The 22,045-nt window shown below is 43.9% G+C and overlaps 1 protein-coding gene across 1 annotated transcript in view; it reads left to right on the top strand.

Annotated features, from left to right (window-relative positions):
* Window positions 1-22,045, top strand: part of LOC306945739 (alpha-2-macroglobulin-like) — a gene marked incomplete at both ends in the record, with an annotated part of 36,453 nt that extends 14,408 nt beyond the window's left edge. The window contains 27 exons of the mRNA XM_079534537.1: window positions 632-755; window positions 1,386-1,500; window positions 1,637-1,746; window positions 3,121-3,282; window positions 3,570-3,797; window positions 5,419-5,482; window positions 6,714-6,856; window positions 7,204-7,353; window positions 7,553-7,723; window positions 8,421-8,520; window positions 9,948-10,074; window positions 10,344-10,572; window positions 10,846-10,972; window positions 11,594-11,715; window positions 13,376-13,427; window positions 14,212-14,295; window positions 14,728-14,904; window positions 15,399-15,483; window positions 16,641-16,797; window positions 17,112-17,186; window positions 17,917-18,082; window positions 18,985-19,208; window positions 19,777-19,995; window positions 20,283-20,410; window positions 20,759-20,849; window positions 21,628-21,696; window positions 21,857-22,045. Coding sequence (XP_079390663.1) covers window positions 632-755; window positions 1,386-1,500; window positions 1,637-1,746; window positions 3,121-3,282; window positions 3,570-3,797; window positions 5,419-5,482; window positions 6,714-6,856; window positions 7,204-7,353; window positions 7,553-7,723; window positions 8,421-8,520; window positions 9,948-10,074; window positions 10,344-10,572; window positions 10,846-10,972; window positions 11,594-11,715; window positions 13,376-13,427; window positions 14,212-14,295; window positions 14,728-14,904; window positions 15,399-15,483; window positions 16,641-16,797; window positions 17,112-17,186; window positions 17,917-18,082; window positions 18,985-19,208; window positions 19,777-19,995; window positions 20,283-20,410; window positions 20,759-20,849; window positions 21,628-21,696; window positions 21,857-22,045 — 3,688 coding nt within the window. The remainder of the gene's footprint in view (window positions 1-631; window positions 756-1,385; window positions 1,501-1,636; window positions 1,747-3,120; window positions 3,283-3,569; window positions 3,798-5,418; window positions 5,483-6,713; window positions 6,857-7,203; window positions 7,354-7,552; window positions 7,724-8,420; window positions 8,521-9,947; window positions 10,075-10,343; window positions 10,573-10,845; window positions 10,973-11,593; window positions 11,716-13,375; window positions 13,428-14,211; window positions 14,296-14,727; window positions 14,905-15,398; window positions 15,484-16,640; window positions 16,798-17,111; window positions 17,187-17,916; window positions 18,083-18,984; window positions 19,209-19,776; window positions 19,996-20,282; window positions 20,411-20,758; window positions 20,850-21,627; window positions 21,697-21,856) is intronic.

The following is a 22,045-nucleotide window of genomic DNA, read 5'->3' on the forward strand; positions in this document are numbered from 1 at the left end:
AACAACAACAAAAATCACATTAAAAAAAAAGGACTTTTTAAAGAGATCTCATGCAGGCAGGCTTGTTCCACCCTGTATGTTCTGAGGCTGCTACTTGACCTTAACAATTCCTTACAGGATGATGTCAAACCAATCAGCAGTTCTCTCTTAGTTTATTCTACGTTTTCTCTTTCTGTCTTTACATCTCATCAGTTAGATCTTTACCACTCCTGAACCTTCCAGTACTTGGGGATGTCAGATCTGACATCACTTAAGCAGGTTGTTTAGAACCAACATTGTAGTCTGTAACTTATACATTGTTCTGCTTGAGCCACTGTTCACCTGAACCCTTGACTCTTTGTGATACAAAGATACTCCCAACTGACATAGTATTATGCAATAACTGACATCATATTATGCAATATTTTTCTGCATTGCTATGGAAACCTCCCACCTAGATCAGATTCTAATGTAAGAATCTCACCACTATAATGATGGAAACATAATCATGATAGAATGATCAGAGTATCAGATTGGGCTTTAAGAAGAAATACTACTAAGTAATACACAATTCTTAAGGATGTATGTCTGAATGTGACTCTGACTGCTTATCTCATCATCTAGTATATTGTTTAACACTTTGTGATTATAGTTACACCTATGGAAAACCAGTCCCTGGTATGGTGAGCGTCCAAGTGTGCCGGAAATTTTCCCATTCTGCTTCACATTGTTATAGAAAAGAAGGAGAAGCTGTATGTGAAGAATTCACCAGGCAGGTGAGCTACAAGATTAAAATGTAGGAGTCCTTCTTATGAGTAATGGGCAGTATTGCTTAAATTAAGAGGGCAAAACTGTGACTGTTGGTAGATGGTAGGACATCAGTGATAACTGTTCAGGAAAAAAGCAGATGTTCTCAGAGGAAGATGTTCTTCAGAGAGCAGTCATTAAACTGGAAACAGAAATGAAGAAAACGCCACAGCTGAAATCCTGACCCCAGTGAAATTAGTAACTAACTAGCAGCTGTGAGGTGTCTGGTATTTATCACCAAACTAGGAAAGAACCTTTGACAGAATGTCATAACTGTGGGAAAGATTGGCAGGGAGCAAAAGCATAGAGAATGAGAAGACAAGAAGGCAATATATATATGGGTCAAATGGAGAAGGGAAAAAGTAATAAAATGAGGAGAGTAAGACAATGAAAGAAGCAGGAAGACAAACAAAACTGAGTTTTGTTTTGGAGTTAATAAGGAAAGGAGTTAATAAGGAAAGCTCTGCATGGCTGGAGAACTAAGTATTAAGAACATAAATCTGAGGTTACGTGAACACAAATTAAGCATGTTGCATTGAGAGTTTCTGTTCTACAAGGCACCCAAGTTGTTTCTATTTTCTCTTCAAATCCTTACTTAGGCAGATGTTCACGGGTGTGTTTCTGCTGTAGTAAGAACTAAGATATTTCAACTCCGGCGCAGGGGATATAAGATGAGCATTGAGGTGCAAGGCAAGATCACAGAAGATGGTACAGGTATGTATCATCATGTATGTGGGAAACTAACTGTAGGCTACAAGAGGTGAGCTTGGCAAAGATGAGGAAGGTAGAATGGCATGTCTAAAAACATTAAAGTTCATTAATAATCGCTCTTTACTGTGCTCTCTCTCAGGAATAGTTGTGACTGGAACAGGCTCCTGTGAAATCACATCCATAATGAGCAAAGTCAGCTTTGACCTGTTGGACTCTCATTACAGACCAGGGATCCCACTCTTTGGCTGGGTGGGTAACTTCTGAGACCTTGGAAAGTGTAATATCACAGCAAACTCACTGTTTGTCAATGGTTTACAGGCTGGTTCAGCCCAGTTCCGTGACTAATGGGGTGGGGGAACCCACAGACCTGCCTGGGAAAGGGGGAAAAGGAAAGGGTAGGGAGATGGACCTAAAAACAAAACAGTAGCAATGATCTGAGGAGGAAAGTTAATTTACTAAATATGATATTGGAACGCAAGATAACAGTAACACAATACAATTGGAATTGAAGCTAATAAATCAAATAAAATGAGAGAGTGTCCAAAAACCAAAGGTCTTACTCTAATGCTGAAGGTGAGACAGCTAGGGAGCACACACACAGAGATGAGCAGAAAGGGAAAAAGTAATGTCCTGTGTCTTGTGAACAGTTTTATCTATCTCTCTGAACAGAAAACAGAAGCAAAAAAATCTTCTGGGGTATGTAGTTCTTCTCTTCTGAAAACCAGATACTTAAAAAATTGGCAGTCCATGGGACTGGACTTTTTAACTCCCAGTTCTCTACATTATGTTATAACGTGGAATACTGATAAAAATCATAAAAACCATTAAAAAAAAACAATCAAAAATCATAAAACCATGACACTGGTGTGTAATTTCATCAATTGGAATAGCAGTGTGTGCAGATGACATAACCTCCACAAAGGCAGCCAAATTATTGTCTGCCGGGGTACCTAAGAAACACGTGTCCCTGAACCTCCCAGCTGTCATCACAGTAAAGAATAGACAGTCTGTTGTTCTGTCATACAAGGATAACATCAGGGAGCAGTAAGCATGGGCCATTCCACAAGGAAAAGTTATCCAGGAGCAAAGCAGAGCAGGGATGTTAACAGTTTCAAGTTCCACCAACGGTCTAATGGTCACCAGGCAATATAAGGCAATAAGTGAGAGCTGAGCTCAAACAAGGAAGTCTTATCAACATGATGGGAACAGCAGGAGAAAGAGCTGAGTGTAGATCTAACCATGATGCAGGTTAGTCTAATGCTTTGGCAAGGCACAAGCCTAATTGAACTCAGAATTCCTGGACTAAGAGGCAGGTGATATGTGGTGGATGTCATCAAAGAGGCTGAACAGAACAATTAAAACTGGCTAAGAAAATCAAGGTGCTAATAAATGAGTTCCATGGGATGATTGATTGTTTGATTGGTGATTAGATTGTTTGCTGATGAAGATCTGTTACCTCAAACAACTTAGGACTCACCATGCGCATTTCCACATTCTTCTATTTTGTTCTTCTCCATAAGAAACATCTAGCCTGGCAAAGAAGAAGAGGGGGAGGGGTTTTTAGAACTTAGGAATTATTTCTGTTTCTAGCTTAAAACCTGAAGTTTGCTTTTGCTTTACTAGGTGAAGCTGGTAGATGGTAATGATGTTCCCATTGCCAATGAAACCATCAGGATTTCTGTGAATGGAGACATATACACAGGAAATTACACTACAGATGAGCAGGGACTATCCTGGTTTTCCATTGATACTACCACGTTCACAGAAGCCTCCCTGGAAATCCGAGTGAGTGACAGAGACAGGGCAGGGGCCTGTGTCTGTCTTTTTTGTTCAGCAGAGGAAATATGTTTACATAAGTCATCAGCCTTTCTTCCAAAAAGGAGATTAAGCAAATTTTTTTTGGCAGGTCACCTCCCTTCTCTGTCTCCTGTGCATGTTTTTCTATGTATCTTTTTCTTTACCTTCATCTAAGAATGAGAGATACAGAACATAGCCACAGTTTACCCATGGACATTCATGTGACTTGTTACCTGGTTTTAGTCAGCTGTGAATTTTTTATTCTTCTTTATCAGGCTGAATATAAACCTGAACTGAACTGTTATGTCAGTGACTGGATCACGCCTTCACATGAGCATGCCATGCGTAGAATAAGTCGGTTTTACTCCCCCAGTAAGAGCTTCCTCAAAATTGAGCCCAAGTTGGAGACGTTAAGTTGTGGCTCCTCTGCAGAGATCCAGGTGCACTATATCTTCACACCAGAGGTTATTGAACAGCAGAGGAAAATTATCATTTACTATTTGGTAAGAATTGTTCGTGGTTATTTTGATCCATGTCCATAGTGACCATATCATTACTAGGTGATTAGTCCTCAGCCAGTTACAGTGGGGGGAGCTTGAAACTGAAAGTATGACCAGTAGTTGGACTTAAACAAATTTCCATAATGTTTCCCATGTTGTCTTCTGTTTTTTGACTTGGGTAGGTTGCCTGTGTTTGCTTAAGAACAGATGAGAGACAAAATGTTGATGTACAAAATATTGTCAAGACTCTCATTTCTTAATACTCTCCTATCCCATTCCACATTCTGGTTCCTAAATGGTTACAGCTCAGAAACTAGCATTCTACGAGAAGATGAAAGATGATCTGGAAACCTGTTTCCTTCTCAGTCTTTTGGTAAATACCTGGCCACTGAAACTAAATTAAGACCTCTAGCTACAGAATTGGAAAAGCTTGATAAATTTAGAGGTGTTTTTTTTTTTTTTTTTTTTTTTTTTTTTTTTTTTTTTCCGTAGATGAATCAGTGATGGAAAGTTCAGGATACCAAGGCCACTGGAACAAATTGTAATATGCCTGTATTGAGGGCAGAGAAGATAAACTAATTCAGCTGTGACTGAACAATAGTCCATGACTTGTGCTTGGGAAAAGAGAAAGAATCAAGTGAACACTCAGATAGTATTTCTTTCCCCCTAATTTTTTTTCCTGGCTATTTCATTTAGTGATACTAACAGAAGAGATGAGATTTCTTCTAGCTATGCAGATCTAGAAGAAATCAGGGGAATAGACATAAAAAAACAGAAAGGGAATAGAAAACTGTGGTAGACATATCCATGTGATATGTCAAGACTGTTAACCATAAATTGAAACATAGGATTCCTGTTTATCCTAGTAGCTTGGGAAAGATTATCTTAATTGGAGCAGGTAAGCAGTCAGGAAACTTACATTTTATAGCCACACCTTGAAATTAAAATACAGTGTCATAGCATTATTATGCAGTATTATGCAGTAATATGCAGTATTATAATATGCAGTATTATGACAATAATATCTCCCATAGAGTATAGGAGTGTGAAGTAATTGTATAAAGAGCATTTGGGGTTGTAAAAAGGAAAGTATTCCTCGAAATGAGAAAATTGCAGGCAGCATTCAGAATGTTTTAAGTCTGGCTTCAGGTACTTTATTCAAGTACTTGTTGTTTACAGCCTATGTTCTTCTATTCAAACTCTGTGTGAGTTATGGAAATAATTCTGATTCATTTTTTCTCTACTGTGTTTCACAAAGCAAATGAGAGTAAAGTGAGGACAATCTTTGGTCATCAGTCTGTTCAAAAATGTTAGAAAAGTGCACATCAACCCACAAACCTTTGTGAGTTCAGAGGCAAAGTGCATTTTAACTTGAAATATACATGTAATGTGTACAAAAGGGAAACTGGATCTGACTAATGAGGAAACACTGGTCTTTCAAGGAGGGAACATTTCTGGCTTAAAAAACTTAGTAAATTTGAGTCTGACTCTTGCTTAGTGTCTTCTTCGCTCACAGTTACTACTATTCGTATTCACATATCCTACAGCTTACCCAGTGAACATTCATTTTTCTTCCCTTCATCACCACCAGCAGTGATTATGCAAATCTTTCTCTGTTACATAGGTGATGGCAAAGGGCAGTATTATGTTAGCAGACACCTATGATCTGACTGTGGATCCTGGAAATGGTGAGTAGAAATATGGATTTTTAGCATCTACTGTGAGATGAGGATAGGAGGATATAGAGAAATTATTTCAGTTCAAACATTTTAAAAAACTGAAGAACATTGTGAAATTTAATTCTTCTTAGATTAAGTAGTTTGAATTGGTTTTGTTTTGTCTGAATTCTTTCTGTTGCTATGCTTTTGACCAAGATATTTTAGAAGATGTAACAGAAAATACACACTATTTTTTTTCTCAATGCTTTCCTGCTGACCGATGTAAACAATTCTGATTGTGAGTACTTGTCAATGTTGTAAGGTTCACAGGTGAGTTGGAAGATGTCTCTTTTTCCTTCTGTCTCTCTTTTTAATTTATCTTTGAGGATGTTATTTCTCTCTTATAATTGTGAAAACATGTATATATGTATGTTCCAACCAAGGTATGTAATTCTGTATACATAAATGTCCATGGATTACACATTTGACTGATTGAGACTGTCTGTGTTGCATCTTTAAAAGTCTTTTGACAATGAGACCAGGGAAACCATTTTGGAAGTCTATGAGGATTTGCACCATAGTGGGAATAAACTGTATGCAGAACTAAAAGATCTTGGTTGCTACAAGACATGATGTTGTGAGAGGGTGTTAGAAAACTCTGCTTCCCCACTAGTTGTAGTAACTAAACTAACACCCTGACTCATACCAAGAGACTTTCTATCACCTTCATACAAACTGTGAAATAAAACTCAGGCCCCCCTAGAAAGATCCTTTCAACATAGAGGAGCACTTCCCACGGTCGCTGGGGTAAAAGTTTGGTGTTCAGGTAAATATTAGCTTAGGAGTAACTTTGAGGAGTTTTTCTTTCAATCATACTGCAGCCTTGACTGCTACTGCATGCTACAACTCTCCCTAATTTCTATGTATGTTCTTTTTTGGTCATCTATTGTTTTGTAGACTGCAGAAGATCTTAGAGCTTGAGGAATAAAGGGGCTAGGAACATTAGGAGGTAATGCCAGATGATAGCTGGAGAGGACGAGAGGATCCAGAGGGCATGTTGAGACCCACCAAACATCTAATTTGGCTATTACGTAATCACTATCACAACTGAATGCAGATGTCTTCAGCAATAAGCATGGACTTCAGTCATGTAGACTTCATGCCCCTCCTAATTAAAGTTGTGAACTTCTTTATATCAAGAAGACAAATATATAGGCTGGAACATCTTGTTATGTAGCTTAATATTTCTTCTTTCTTTCAGCTTATGGGATATTCCAGTTGATCTTACCTGTTGATGTGACAATTGCTCCCCTGGCACAAATGCTTGTGTATACCACTTCAACCAGTGGAGAAGTCATTGCTAGTACAGGAGAATTCCGGGTTGAAAGTTGCCTTCCCAATAAAGTAAGTAAAAATCAGTGTTTCTGTTTCTTCATGGCCATACGTTCAGTTATTAATACCATCATGGAGGCAGAATTCACAATGGGTTCATGAAATTGTCTCATCAGACACTGACTGAGGTTTAGTAACTTATATTCAGAATAGGTTACAAAGCCATAACTGCAAAAATGAAGGAAAACATAATAACAAAGATAACTGCTAGTCATTATGAATCACACTAGTAAAAGCTGAATACATTAGAAGAGTTGTAGAGCACTAGCAGAACTCAATTCACAAAGCTAGATACTTCAGTATCTAAGAGCGTGTAACAGCATCTGGAAAACTGGCTACTTTAACTTCTGGTGTTGCAGGTCAACTTGAGTTTTGTACCCAAGGAAGAACTTCCTGCCTCCAACACAAGCCTGAAACTCCATTCTTCACCAAGGTCCCTGTGTGCCCTCCGTGCTGTGGACAGGAGCGTCCTCCTCATGAAGCCTGAAGATGAACTCTCTCCCAGCTCCGTAAGTCTTTGCTGTTTCTAGTAATAAGTAATAAAAAAATTAACTAGGTACTTATTAACACCAGGATGGATACAAGGCCATGTATGGCATTCACCATAACTGGTTTTAGTAGCCATGTTCTATCACTGGACTGTTAGTTTCTGTGTCCCTGTGAGGGCTAACTTGCCACATTTTTACCTGGTTGTTTGTGTTTTCCAAGGTGTATAACCTTCTCCCACTCAAGGAACTCCGGGGCTATAGCTTCAAGGACTACTACTTGGAAGAAGAAGATGTAAACCCCTGTGTGTCACTTGACAACATATTACTGAATGGATTCACCTATGTACCCATTTCTCTTGACGGTGAAGGTGATGTTTATGAAATTCTCAAAGTAAGCACCAGAATTTGATTTTTCTTTATTTCTTTTTAGAATACAGCATCCTTTCCTTTTCTTCTCCATCTTGAAGGTCTTTTTGAATGAAGTTTGCTGTGAGCTTGCTAATCTGTGTATGCAAGGCAACAGCCAGGCCCAGTCCCTGCCTCTGTATAGCCCATTGCTGGTACCTAAGTGCTCCTCTGAGCCATTAAAACCTTGAGGGGTCTCCTCAGTGCTAGGGCAGAAGCTGGTGAATAGGCTCAAATAAGGAAACAGTCGTGAGTACTGGCCTAATACCAGAAATCCCTTCCTCAGTCATGCAAGTTCTCTGTTTGGTGTAGATAGTGGTTTAATAAAGTTCTGGTTACTGTAATAACCCATTAAAAAAAAAAATCTAAAGAGTCCTGCTTGTAATTTTTTTGGGTACTTTCAATTCAATGCTTTTCACACATCATTTTCACCAAGACAGATGTCCCCGAGGTAGACTATGGTCTTCGAAGCTTTTCATCTAATCATGTCAGGATTTAGCCTTGGGATGAATATATCATGATAAAGCTTCAATAATGTGGGTTGAACCAATCTACTTAGCATTTATATACAAGCCTTTACTGTTCTGACCAATTCCAGATACATCTATGCTTGGCATATTAAAAATAGCTTAATTTCAAAAGCTTATTTGCTTTTTTATTGTTCTTTCTTTTTTGTTTAACAGCTAATAGGCTTAAAAGTCTTCACTAGCAACAAGATCCATAAACCTGAAATCTGCCAGCATTACACAGCACATATGATGGAAAGGAGTTACAGTGGTTCTAGTAAGAAGACCTGCTTCATTTTATCTCCACACAACTACCTAAAATTTACCATCATGCTCCTTTCTTCACCTCTACTTCTTTGAATACTAATTACACTAGAACAATCAAACTTTGTACTAAGATATGTCAGCCTAATTCAGTATCACTTCCTTCTGGACTCAGTCCTGAAATATGAAACTGATACACTTTATCTTCATCTAAAAAGAAATATCTGGTTAACACTGTGTGCTCAGTGAATCACATGCCAAGCTCTACAGCAAGGATCCCGTAGATGCTAAGACCATCCATCTACATTGGATAGATTGCCAAGCATGAAGAGCAGGCTTTATTCCACCAAATCAGGGTTTACTTATAGCAACCTAAACAGTGACAGTCTCTACTTCAAAGTAGTTATATTCCAGCAATTACTAGGAAAATAACTATGGCACAAGTAGGCCAAGGTGATGAAAAGGTGATATGAATTTGTGGGCTGATGTGTTGCGCTGAGGGTGGGAAAACTCTGTTCTGTTCCCAGTTTTCCCATTCATATGATTTAAAGAGTCTGTGTAGGTCATTTCACTTCTTTGCAGCATCAGTGACTGTAAAGACAGAAAAAAAACCATTACTTTTTTTCCTAAATGACTGATTTTTTCAATTTTTTCCTAAATAACTAGGTTGTGAGATTTTTATTTATTTATTTACTTATTTTTGTGGTACAGTAGCTCAGCTAATATTACAAACAATAGCCTTTAGTCTTGAGGAAGCTCCTAGTCATAACAGATCTGATCTTCTGTTTTGAAACGCCAGATCTGTCTTCAGAACATGGCCTGAGACTACTGTGCACTATGAAAGGGTGCAGAGACTTCGAAGACTGATGGAAAGCCTTTCATAAGGCACATCACTGTGAAACAATGTCAGAATTGGTCTCCCTACTCTGGAACTCTGGAAGGATAAGTGTAACTGCAGTTTCTGGCCATGTATAAATACAATCCGCTAAATGGAATTTATTAAGCTATATGCAACCATAATATCTGGAGGCAGTGAGTTCCACATTTGACTTCTTTAGTGCAATGGAAAAGTACCCTCAGTAGCCATTGTTACAACATTTGGTGTTCCTGGATTTGCTGGCAGTGGAATTAGAATGATCAGCCCCTGTAAGAGGAGAAGCTTTAGAAAACATGAAATATTGAAATGACAAAAGAACAATACATTTGTTTCCAATGAGCAGTTGATGTGAGGATAAGAATGTAGTACAGGGAATGCTGTATTCAGTTCCAACAAAGAGGCAGCTCAGAGTTTGAATCTGTGAGTCTTCCCATGATCAAATTATTCAAGTTGTTCTTTCAATGTTATAATTCTATTAAAGAATAACCAGTAACTGGAAGCATTGTATCCTCCTTGATTAGAATGGAGTTTGACTTATCTTTTCCTGTAACAAATTTTTTTAGTCAGTGCCTCACAACTCCTTGATGATTCAGACTATGCAATGTTAAAACAGATGGATGCTGGCAGTCCTGTGGAGACCATCCGGAAGTACTTCCCTGAGACATGGATTTGGGACGTATTTTCAGTGAAGTAAGTGTTTATTGGAACTGGCGCAAAACTTCAGAAGATAGTTAAGCTTCTGTAAAAGTGTCAATATTTTGGTGAGCGAATATTTTAGTAGACAGAGGGATTGCTCAAGAATGCTAAGTACAGAATGTTTTGGGAAGATCTGCAAAACACAGTGCCCATATCCTAACTGGACAGGAATTTGCTGTGAGTAGTTGCTGTTCATTAGGCTGAGGAAAAAAAATAGATGATCTCCAGAATATGACTGAAACCCTGCTCTCTGTCCCTACCAGCTCTGAGGGAAATGCTGAAGTAGATGTGACCATCCCTGACACCATCACTGAATGGAAAGCCAGTGCGTTCTGCATGTCCCCAGACACAGGCTTTGGCCTGTCACCAACAGTGTCCCTCAGAGCCTTCCAGCCTTTCTTTGTAGAGCTCACCCTCCCTTACTCTGTAGTGCGTGGTGAGGCCTTCACGCTGAAAGCCACTGTTTTCAACTACCTGACAGCCTGCATCAGAGTAAGGAAGACTTAAATCCTTCTCCATACCTGTACCTGCTTGTATGCTCTTTGCCTACACCTAGCCTTCTTTCTTATCTCTGAGTAGCCTTGGGCCCCTTCCTCCCTGAAATTCTTACGTTATACCTTCGACGTGCGTGAAATGCCCGCGTACAACTCCAGCTTCCTGCTCCTTTGCTGCAGAAGAAATAGACATTGCTAATTTTTCCTAGCTCCCTGTCTTCTCCCTTTCTCTCAAGACCATTCCTTGATTACACCTCTCTACAAATGGCAGGTCAGTGTGATTCTGGCTCAGTCTACTCAATTTCTGGCTACTGCGGTGGAAAAGGAGGAAGACTCTCATTGTCTCTGTGAGAACGGGAGGAAAACAGTGGCTTGGCTGGTGACTCCCAAATCTCTAGGTAAAAGTCAGAGAATGCTGAAAGCTGCAGGAAGGCATTCTCTGTGCTGTTCTCCCATTTTGGTATCTGAAGTTAGAGCATCAGTTTCCTGGAAAATACTGCAGCTGTATGTGTCATCTGAGGTTATGCAGGACGTAAAGCCTGGTAGACTCCACGGCCGTGTCTAGCACTAAAAGAAACATCATCAAATCTTACTGCCCCTGGGCAACATCTTCTGAAGCTATAGGCATTGCTGGCTGGCTGGCAAGGACATTTTGTCAGCTCCATCCCTCCCAGAGATTAGACGATTGCCCTATGAGACCCTCACAGTTTGCTTTTGCGGTTGCTGCATGTTGTGGTAGCAGTCACGGGGTGCATGCAGAGTAGCAGACTGCTGAACAGCTTTGGCACCACTATGGTGCTCTTAAGTTCTGGTGAATAAAAGCACCAAAACAGAGTCACCTTTCAATGGCAGTGCAGCTCAGCTGCTCCAGGATTCATTCTGATGTGAATAGCTAAGCTTCCACGGGAAAGAAGCTGGCCCCATCTGTGACGGGCCACTAGGCTGAAAACTCCCAGGAATGGCAGCAACTCCTGCTGCATGGTGCCGCTAGGCAGGACTGACTGATTTGTTTCCTCCAGGGCTGGTGGAGTTCTTGGTGAGCACTGAGGCCCTGCAGAACCAGCAGCCATGCGGAAACACCATAGTGGAGACCCCTGAGAAAGGGCGGAAGGACACGGTCATCAGGCAGCTGCTGGTGGAGGTATGCGGGCTGTGGGCAGCAGGCTGAAGCTGACTCACAAGCTAGACACATTTAACAGAGCTCGGGGTGATGAGCACACGGTGTCATTGATACTGTGGTCTTCCATTATACTTGACTAGAATGCACAAAGTCTGCAGGTTAACAGCTGTGCAGCGCATCTCCTTCGACTCCCTATTTTAAAACTTCCCCATCCTCTACCGTAAAAAGACTCCTAGTCCAATTCACCCTTCCCTATATCTGCTTCATGTTGCCTCCTATTTCAGGACGCTGTCTTTACAGCTTTACCCAAGTAGGTCCGCCCGTCAGCACGTGCTGTCTCTCTGCAAGTCGAGTAGCCAAGCAAACTGCCTGTTATGCTGCGTGTTACACGCCTTTGGTCTGGCACCAGGGTGAAGGTGGGGAATTCAAAGTACCTGTGGGAGTTAGATGCCTGTATCAAAGTCCCCCTCCCAAACTCTACATATTAAAACAGTCCGTGAGAACGTGTTACAGTTTTACAGCTTATCTGTTTTCCACGGCTGATACTAGGTGGTATGGAATGAAACATGATGTGGCAGTTAGTTCTGTATAGTTTGTTATAGGAAAATGCTACGTGGATTGTTCCACAACGAATGCCTCCAGCTTAATTTCATGGAAACTACAACAGGCACAAAAGAACAGTAGCACAGTCTGATAGAGCAAATGCTCACCTACAAAATACTGTTTTTCAACATAGTCGCCACCAGTAGCTGTGCATTTTTGCCAGCAATTAAGTGCATGCAGCACTTACAAAAATCTTGCCTGCATTCCACGCTTCTAAAAATCTTGCTGACATGTTAGCACAGTGAGGTGGTGGGTGGCTTGGTCTCCGTAAATGTTCTGCAGGCACCAATGAATGTCAGTGGGTGCGATTTTTTCTGTTCAGATGCACACCATTTCTTCGTATGCCAAGACTTCCATGTCAGATGTCATTTTTCACATTGCTTCTCCGTAGTCATGCGTTGCATGGCAGCAAAATATAACGGAATACTGATGGGAAAATTCAGCCTCTCCTGCCATACCACCAACATCCTGACATTATAAAATAGGAGGCGTTACTTTTGGAGCAGACCCCACGGATTATTATGCCGAGTGCTGTAACTTGACAGCGGTACCTGATGTTCTTTTCTCGTGAAACAGCCTCTCGTGATACTTGCCTGTGTTGCATCAAGTGCATCACCAGATACCATCGCGCCCATTTCCCCTTTCTATTCTCAACAGATCTTTTCCCTCAGGTGTCTGCAACTTATGATCAATAGCCCTGCAGACGGCTTCTGAGCGGCCCTCTAGAGGTGCTGTGGACTTCTGCTAACAAAAGCACTCGCTGTAATGCTGCAGCCCTTTTGTTACAAGGATGCAGGAGCCTCACTGCATACAGTAGTTGCAGGTCACCCTCGTGATGGTCCTGCAGTGCTGTTGCTCTCCTTTTCCTGTTCTTTCCAATAATTTAGGAGTACGACTGTTTTACTTGCATTGATATTTCAGAGTTCTTTCTCTATATTACAGGGAGTGTTTGTCACTGCCTCTCCTTCTCCTGTTTGTTCACTTTTCACTTACTTGTTCCTCTTTCCTTGTTAGGCACCCCTCTGTCTGTATGCTCAGTGATTTCTCACCTCTCTTATTTTCTTTCATTCCACCCTAGCCTGAAGGACTTGAGAAGGAAACTGTTCAGAACTCTGTGCTCTGTTTGAAAGGTAAGGCCCTCCCTCCCTGCCCACCATTTGTTTCTGTGTGGGTGATGAGTGGGACATGCCTGGAGGAAGAAGACAGCGCTGCCTCTACCGCTTTCCAGGTTGGCTGATATTTTACAAATATCATTCTACAAGTGGTGATAAGGGGCAATGAGACAAGATGTCGTTCTCTGAGTAAACTGCCACGTTATTCAAATTGCTTCAAAACTTATTCACGCCAGATGTTGCTGGGAGAGTCTTACATGAATGGCTAGCGAATGAGTTCTGTAGTTTGTAAAATATACAAACGGGGAAGTTTGTGCTTGTACCACTTGCATTTTTTTTATGTAAATTCATTTTTCATTATATAGCTTGCAACAATTATTTCTAGTATATTTTAGTAGTACTTGTAGTACTCCTAGTTTCACCAAGGACAAGTCCTGGCTGACCAACCCTCTGTGGCCTTCCTATGATGGCACAACTGCCCAGAAAGATGTGGTGTGCGCCCCGTTCCTGGAGACATTCAAGGTCAGCCCAGACCAGACTCTGAGCGACCTGGTAGAGCTGTAGGTGTCCCTATTTGTTGCAGGGGAGTTGGACTGGACGACCTTTAAAGATCCCTTCCAACTCAGACGCTTGTATGATTGTAGATAATCAGAACAGGACCCTTCACTTGGGGCCCAGAGACATCTTTATGTATAGCAAGGGATGAAGGGAAGAGGAAACTTTTCTGATGTTTCACCGAAGGCCCTGCCCCTTCCTTTAAGCTTGGGTCTACACTGAAGCTGTTTCATCTTGTTTCTCTCAGGAGAGTCTGTGAAAGAGAAGTTTTCTCTGTTGCTTCCCTCAAATGTGGTACAAGACTCAGGCAGAGCATATTTCTCAGTGCTAGGTGAGTGATCGGCCTGGGAAGGATCTGCTGGGAGAAAGAAACGTGCTGTTTCTGCCCATCTGCATGACTGTGTTCGCCTCCTAGCTCTCACACAGATTCTTCTCCTGGTTCCAAGCACACTTCGTTCCTGCCTTTCCTCTCTTCTGTCTCAAGTGCTTTCCCTTTCAATTCTGTTTCGTTTGTTGCTCTTTCTGCATCTCGTTCTGTCCGGTTTCTCTGCTAGTGACCTATCCGTTGACTTGTCACCCTCCTTTTTTTTCATTGTTGTGCTCTGTGTGTCATTCCAGGATTGTTATCAATACAGATTTTTCTGCCAGATATTTCTGCCAGATATTCTGCCATCTCCTCCTTCTGTTTTTCTGTAGATCCCTCTGATTTTGGCAGCTAACGCTGAATTTCATTAATATCCCTCTTGTATTCCCTGTTCCTTAGGCGATCTCATGGGCACCGCCATGCAGAACCTGCACCAGCTACTCCAGATGCCATTTGGTTGTGGCGAACAGAACATGGTCTTGTTTGCACCCAACGTCTATGTCCTGGACTATCTGAACAAGACAGGACAGCTGAGTGAGGAGGTCAAATCCAAGGCCATTGGATACTTAGTGAGCGGTGAGTTGAACGGGACTTTTGCTTCTGCTCTGAACTTTTTCAGAACTTGTCTGGCTTGTTTCTGTCAAATGCTGACCAGATACAGCTTGTCTCTTACTCAGATGGCCTCTTCTGTATGCCAGGGAAGTCTTTCCCATGTCTTTTTTCTATTCTCTGTTTCTTATGCATTCAAGTACCTCGTCATTTCACCCACTTTTCTCTGCTCCTTAACAGAACTGGAATGCAGTGCACCGATACCAGGTGACCTGCTGCAGCAGCTTGTCCATTGCTGTTAATGTGTCTCCTGCCCGCCTTCTGAAGAAAGGCAGATACTGCATCTCTTGCAGTATAAGCAGTATATGGAGGTGGGGTTGTATGTGCTAGGATAGGACTAACCTGTTTCTCTGTTTTGCTGTCGCTGATGAAGCTGCTTTTCTCTTCTCCCCTGCGTTGCTCAGCAGACATTCTCTGAACACGGCTTTAACTTTTTTTTTTTTTTTTTTTAAACTCTGCAGGTTATCAGAGGCAGATGAACTACAAGCACCCAGATGGCTCTTACAGTACCTTTGGACCACGTTATGGCCAACGGGGGAACACCTGGTGAGATTTCAGTGTCATCTGCTCCTCTTCCACATGCTCTCTTTCTCAGCTACGCAGCTATGACAAATACCACCTGATGGTAAATAAGAAATGTAGTTGTAGACCTGTGGACTTTTCAGAGCTGCTGTGGGCCCTGTGCTGCCTCTTAAGTGAGGAAAGAGGCTGCATCAGTCAGTTATGTAGCTGAAGCATCTCCTCCCACCTTGCAGCTACGAGGACTATGATGGACAAGAAAGACAGACAAAAACAAACTGGGAAAGGAGGGAGAAGGGATTTCACATCCCAAATGAAGAAAGCTGAAGAGTTGCAGTGGCAGCTCTTCCAGAGTAGGATCTGCTGAGAACTGCTGGGAAAGGTATTTTCGTAAAGGACGATAATCCAAAAGCAGTGCTGTATGGTTATCTTCCAAATGCGTTTGTTACCAGACAAAAGACAGCCTGGAGGAGAGGGTGTGTTGCCAGTGTGATTTACTGCAGAGCTCTGAGTGACTCCAGCATGTTATTACCATGCATTTTCAGCTTTAGGTAAGGGTAAGAACGAATTATTTCATCACCTTGCTTTTGGACTCTGAAACAGTACTTTTGCCCTGGGAGTAATTGGCCTCTCTACATGCCTAGTTTTTTAGCTTTTTTTCCCATAACTGCTATGTAAAAGCTCTTCTAGCGTGTCATACTTTATCCACAGTTTTACTGACATCTCTGGGGAATTCTGGGGAGCCCCTGAGACATGGCTATCTGGAGAGAGAATCCTGCCAGCAGACCATAAGCTTCTATGGATTGATTCTTTCTTGTTATTCTGATTCTTACTCTCATACAGATGTTGAGCTAATCTAATAGAGTAAGCAATACTCTACTGTTTTCCAAAGACATTTATTTGGATACACATTAACAACCCGAAGTCCTCAAAAGGGTAGCCTCAATGCAGCAGGATCATAGGGTTATATGGGCCAAGAGGCAGAAAAGAAAGCAAGGCAAGAAGCAGATTCTTTTTTTGGCAGATTCTTTGTGGTGAAGGCGTACTTCGTGTCTGACTAATTGACCTGCAGATCCCCAAGCCGCTTTTCCTTCTTCCAGACAAGTGAAGTGCACATGTGCTCTGTCACCTGGCATGGACAGCAGGCCTGCACAAGCCCTCTCACTGTTCTGTCTCCCTTACAGGCTCACAGCCTTTGTCCTGAAGTCCTTTGCCCAGGCCCGGTCTTACATCTTCATAGATGAAAAGCACATCCAGGATGCTTTGATCTGGCTCAGTCAAAATCAGAAGGAGAATGGCTGCTTCCGCAGCTCTGGGATGCTCCTGAACAATGCCATGAAGGTAGCATAGCTGGATCTTAGTGAGGCTGGCACTTGACTATAAATCAGATGGCTGCAGCTGAGCTTCTTGAGCACACGGGCCCTTGGGGAATTCCCATATCAATGGCAAGAACTAAAAAGCCAGAGGCCGTTTTGTGTGACTGCCATGACAAGAAGGAGAACAAGGCAATCCATAAACGGCACAATATGAGCATCAGTGGGGAGGACACGAGCTAAGGGGCTACAATACAGAATCAAGTGTACCCATAGAAATGGTAGAAAAATGACTTTGAGAAGATGTGTGGAGTAAGCATCTAATTTTATGTTTCCCTGCAGGGTGGAGTGAACGATGAGGTAACACTGACAGCCTACATCACTACTGCACTGCTGGAGATTCCTCTGCCTGTAACTGTATGTGTCACCCGAGTCACAGACGGTACTAACCTGCCCCACTAGCCTCCTGTAGATAATTAGGCCCCTTTATATTTTGAAAGAAGAAAAAATTCTATCTGGATATACTTTCTTTCTTTTCAAGTCCAAGATGGACTGACGCTTTTTCTCCACTTTCCTCCCCTGTCCAATACTGTCTCTTATGCAAACATTTCACTTCATCTTCCCCTAAGTTCATTTCTGGGGTATCTTGCTTTTGCTCCTTTTAAAGAGTACTCCGTGGATTCACAGTGAGTTAAATAACATTTAAATTTCAGAAATGACCCAGATAGGTTTTTTACATCCGTAAGAAAAACTCCTTTTGTGTCAGAATTGTACGTGCCTGTTAGACGACTTGTATGGGCTTACTGTGTTGATGCAACGCACCGTCAGGCAGTGAATACTTCCATAGGCAGAAGAATTGGACCTTGCTTCAAACTTTCAATGCAAAATCACTGAACTGCTCGCAAAAATCACTGTAACAAGATATTTCAGAGAAAAGAAAGGTACAGAATAAAGAACACTCTTTGGTTACTCATATGTCACATAAGGAAGCAGACCTGGAGGGAAAGGAAAAGACAGTGGTACAATATATATCAGACAGTGTGCTAGGGTTGTAAAGGGACCGTGGATACCATACAGTTCCTGTTGTTCTAAGATGGACTTCAGTATGACGTCTTGCTGCCTGGTCTTAGTGTCTCCCTCTCCCCAGCACTCGGTGGTGCGCAATGCTCTGTTCTGCCTGGAAACGGCAGGAAATGGGGAAGAAAACCATGTGTACACCAAGGCACTGCTGGCATATGCCTTTGCCCTGGCAGGGAAGGAGGAGAAGAGGAAGGCGTTCCTTGGCTCACTTGAAAAGGAAGCCGTCCAAAAGGGTGAGCGCTCTTGGTGGGACATTGCTTTCTTCCATCCCACAGATCTTACCTCTACCTCTGATAAAATGGCTTTTGTTGGTGGGGAAATGGGAGCATGGAACGGCTTCTGTGGATGGGGAAAGCTGTAGGGAGAGGAAATGCTTGTGCAGTGTGGTGGTGTTTTTGACGGCTCATCGTGGGTGCCCCGTCCTACCCCTCTGTTCTGAGGGATTTGCCTGGAGGCACCCCTCACCATTCCTGTTGGTGATGAACAAAAGGGTGGCTCTGCTAATGCCTCATGTCAGTCTACTCCTCCTGTCATCGCAGGCACTGCTTTAACAAAGTCTTAGCAATGTTTATAGCCGCTCCTTCCTTCCAGCAGACACGCTCAACACAGAACAAAGCTTACCCCTCACAGCGTGAGGGATGATACATCAGAGAAGAGATGGAAGCGCCGAGACAGAATGGGTCATTTCAGAGGTCCTAGCATAAGCACTGAGTCTTCCAGGAAACTGTATCAAGACTCAGAACCATTCTGGTAAAGTCAGCCTGGATGGTCTGTTTGCCCAAATGTTGTCCAGCAGGGTTGCGAAGGAAGTACCACTTCTCAAAACGGGGCAGTGTGCCAGCCTGGCGTTCTTCTTAGGTCTCTGTCTCCTTTAGGTGTCCAAACGTGTAAATGTGTCTGTCAATCTGGAGTTTAAGTGAAAGTGGCATCCAGGCCCAGGAACCTTGGCACTCTTAGACTAGTTGTAAACACGCACCGAGTGTGGGGCTATCTAACCCTTCCCATTTCATCCTATAGGACAGGTACATGCCAGGGGCTCTCTCCTCCCCGCTGGCAGCAGGTCAGTAACTCCCTTGCAAGAAACTGCTACTAATTCCTTGCCGTCTTCTCTACATGTACCCTGCCTCCTGTGAAGATGGGTCTGTTCACTGGCAGCGGCCTGGGAAAGAGCCAGAGGCTGATCTCCCGTACTACCGCTATAAAGCTCCCTCTGCTGAAGTGGAGATGACAGCCTATGTGCTCCTTGCTCACCTCACCACGCAGCCAGCACCTTCGCAGGAGGAGCTGTCACTCGCATCTCGTATTGCAAAGTGGATCATTGGTCAGCAGAATCCCAAGGGAGGCTTCTCCTCCACCCAGGTGAGCAGCAGTTTCCCTCCTGTGACCTCCCATATCAATATCAGGAGAGTGCCAGAGACCAGGGTGGGAGCGCAGTAAGGTTAAGCCAAGTGGGGACTGTAGCCCCGCCGTATTAGCATCTGCCGCAGCTACCGAGTTCCCGAGAGGCCAAGGCCAGTATGTCAGGTAGCACCGCAGGGAATGACTGATGTGTTGATTAATGACCTGGCTTATTTGAGCCAGTGGGTGAGAATGCGGGTGACACAAATGGCACTGAAGTTTGGAGCTCCCGCCATAGTTTGTGTGTGTATGCAGTTGCTGCTTTTCCCCGGGGAGAACAGGTGAAGGCTGCGCAGAGCTTCGCCACAGCAAGTTCAGGAATACGTGACTGCTGTGCAGAGGACACGGGAAGAAAATGGGCGCCTGCAAAGGCTGATCTTTCCCTCTCAGCTTCTCGCTTAAGACCAGAGAAAGTGAAGAATGGAGGAGAGGGTGCCTGCTGACAGCAAAGGGCGGGCTGTGGGAGAACAGGATGTGGGATGGTTAAGAGGGCTAACCCGGCCATGGGTGTCGGGCCTGGCTCTTGCAGGACACAGTTGTGGCTCTGCAAGCCCTCTCCTTGTACGGAGTTTCCACCTATGCCAAGAGCGGAGCAGCTTCCAAAGTGACCCTGCGATCTGGAGGGGACTTCCAGCAAGACTTCCACGTGGATCCCTCAAACCGGCTGCTGCTCCAGCACGTGCCCCTGCCCCAGGTGCCAGGGGAGTACAGCGCAGAGGTGTCTGGCAAGGGATGCGTCTACCTGCAGGTGAGGGTGGTGGGGAAAGTGCCGTCCTGGCAGGGGAGCCCTCTCTCAGGCAGGAGCGAGGGGGAGGGCAGAAGGGATAAGGGAGAGGGGGAGGAGCGCAAGGGAAAGCTCCGGGAGAAGCCGGAGAGGAGCAGAGTTGCGTGGAGAACGGAGCGACAGGGAAAGAGGGAAAGAGCCATGAGTGCTGGGGAGCTGTGAGAGTGGGGAAGGGGGAGAGCCGGGCAGGCAGACGATAATCTCTTTCAAGCGTTGAGCATGCACACACACAGCTGCTGGCTCTCCCGTAGACAAGCCTGAGGTACAACGTGCAGCCCAAGCAGGAGAGCGCGCCCTTTCTATTGCATGTACACACGAGACCAGAGACGTGTGAGGACTCCAAGGCTCACAAGGTCTTTGACATAGGCATAAACGTCAGGTAAGTCTGTGTTTGGTTTGAGCCCTCCTGAGTAGCCGAGGGAGCTGGAGGAGGTCTGGCGGTGCAGGGGGAGCCGGTCTGGAAGGGACGGAGCAGCCACCTGGACTGCGAAGTGGGCTGGAAGCAGCCGGGCTGGGAGGAGAGGCTGTGTAGGCAAGAGATGTCCTGTGGGGATAAGCTGTGCAGGGAGCAAAGCGCTGGGCTACTGAGGGGCGGCACAGGTGACTAGGCTGGAGAAGAAGGTGCTGGATTGACAGGAAGTGGTGAGGTGTCAAGTGTTACAGAAAAAGTGGAAGTGCCCCAGCTTTGACGTGGCGTGCCCTGAATCTCTGTGGCTTGATTCCTTAGTTACGTGGGTGAGCGCAGTGTCTCCAACATGGTGATTATCGATGTGAAAATGCTGTCGGGATTCATCCCTGTCAAGTCCTCTGTGAGGAAGGTAGGAACCCACGTGAATTGTTTGTCTGAGGATATCTGCCCCTTTCGTTTTATCACCTGGGCCGCATTCAGTTTCTCCTTTATTTTTAAGACACGTTCCAGGTGTCTGTGGCTTACTAGGGGGCTCTAGGATTGACATCGCCTTGATCTTGCCATTGTCATCTACACACACGATGTGTGTACAGTACTTTTCTTTCCACACCTGGCTGGAAGCCAGTACTACGTGATCCATCTGTGTAAAGCAGACTATGTTTGTTTTTTTCTCTTTGGACAGGTGATGGGTTATCTCTGAGTTCAGATACCTTGCTGAAAACACTGTCCGCGTGTATCACATTCAAAAGCAATACTGGTTTCTTTTTCCTTCCGCTGATCTTACCATATAGTTTATAGCTTGTCTTGTAATTGTTTAAGGCTCAGGTCCCTTTGTGAGGTGTTGAGCAAGTGTGTTGCCCTGGAAAAGAGCAGAGATTATAAGATACTGCAGAACTAGCAAGCCTAAAAGAATGCATTGTCATTGAATCCTCTCTTTGCTGTGTTTGGACCAGTGATCAGTCCCTGCCGGAGCTGCTCAGTATTTAATCTGCCAGGCTGGTGAAGGGGAGACCTGGGGACCATTAATGGCTAATGGTGCACCAGGGAGTCAGTTCCACAACGCAGGCCTAGTCACTGCTGTCAGTACTCCTAGTGCTTTATCCGTAGCGTGTCCCGTCCATGGGGCAGTGAAAACGGCACAGGGGGACCACCCTCAATTCAATAACAATTTGGTCTTCTTTCTTCAGCTGGCACACCACCAAGTCATTGAGCGTACAGAGTTCAGTACCAACCACGTCTTAGTGTATCTGGAAAAGGTGAGTCTCCGTTTGGGGCTAGAATGGGAAAGAAAAACACAAGCCTTGGGGACATTTGGCCACCCAAGGCAAAAGACACGGGTCTCAAAACTGGATCTGATAAAAGTAGGAATGAACTGACTTTTGCTGACCTCAGAATTTACTGGTGCCTTCCTCACAGCCCTCAGCAGGTTTTCCCTCTGGGCCTGCATACGGATCAGCCTACACCTGCCCACCAGACACGAGCTCCCCCAGTGTGGGGAAAGGCCCTGGGGTTTCCCCTTGTCCCTCAGCCAGGCCTGCTGAGGGACACGCGCACACGCACATGCACTCCCAGTGCCCAGGGCACTGCTGGCAGCAAGAGCACTAG

This window comes from Tetrao urogallus (assembly GCF_951394365.1).
Source record: "Tetrao urogallus genome assembly, chromosome: 1".
NCBI lineage: Eukaryota > Metazoa > Chordata > Aves > Galliformes > Phasianidae > Tetrao > Tetrao urogallus.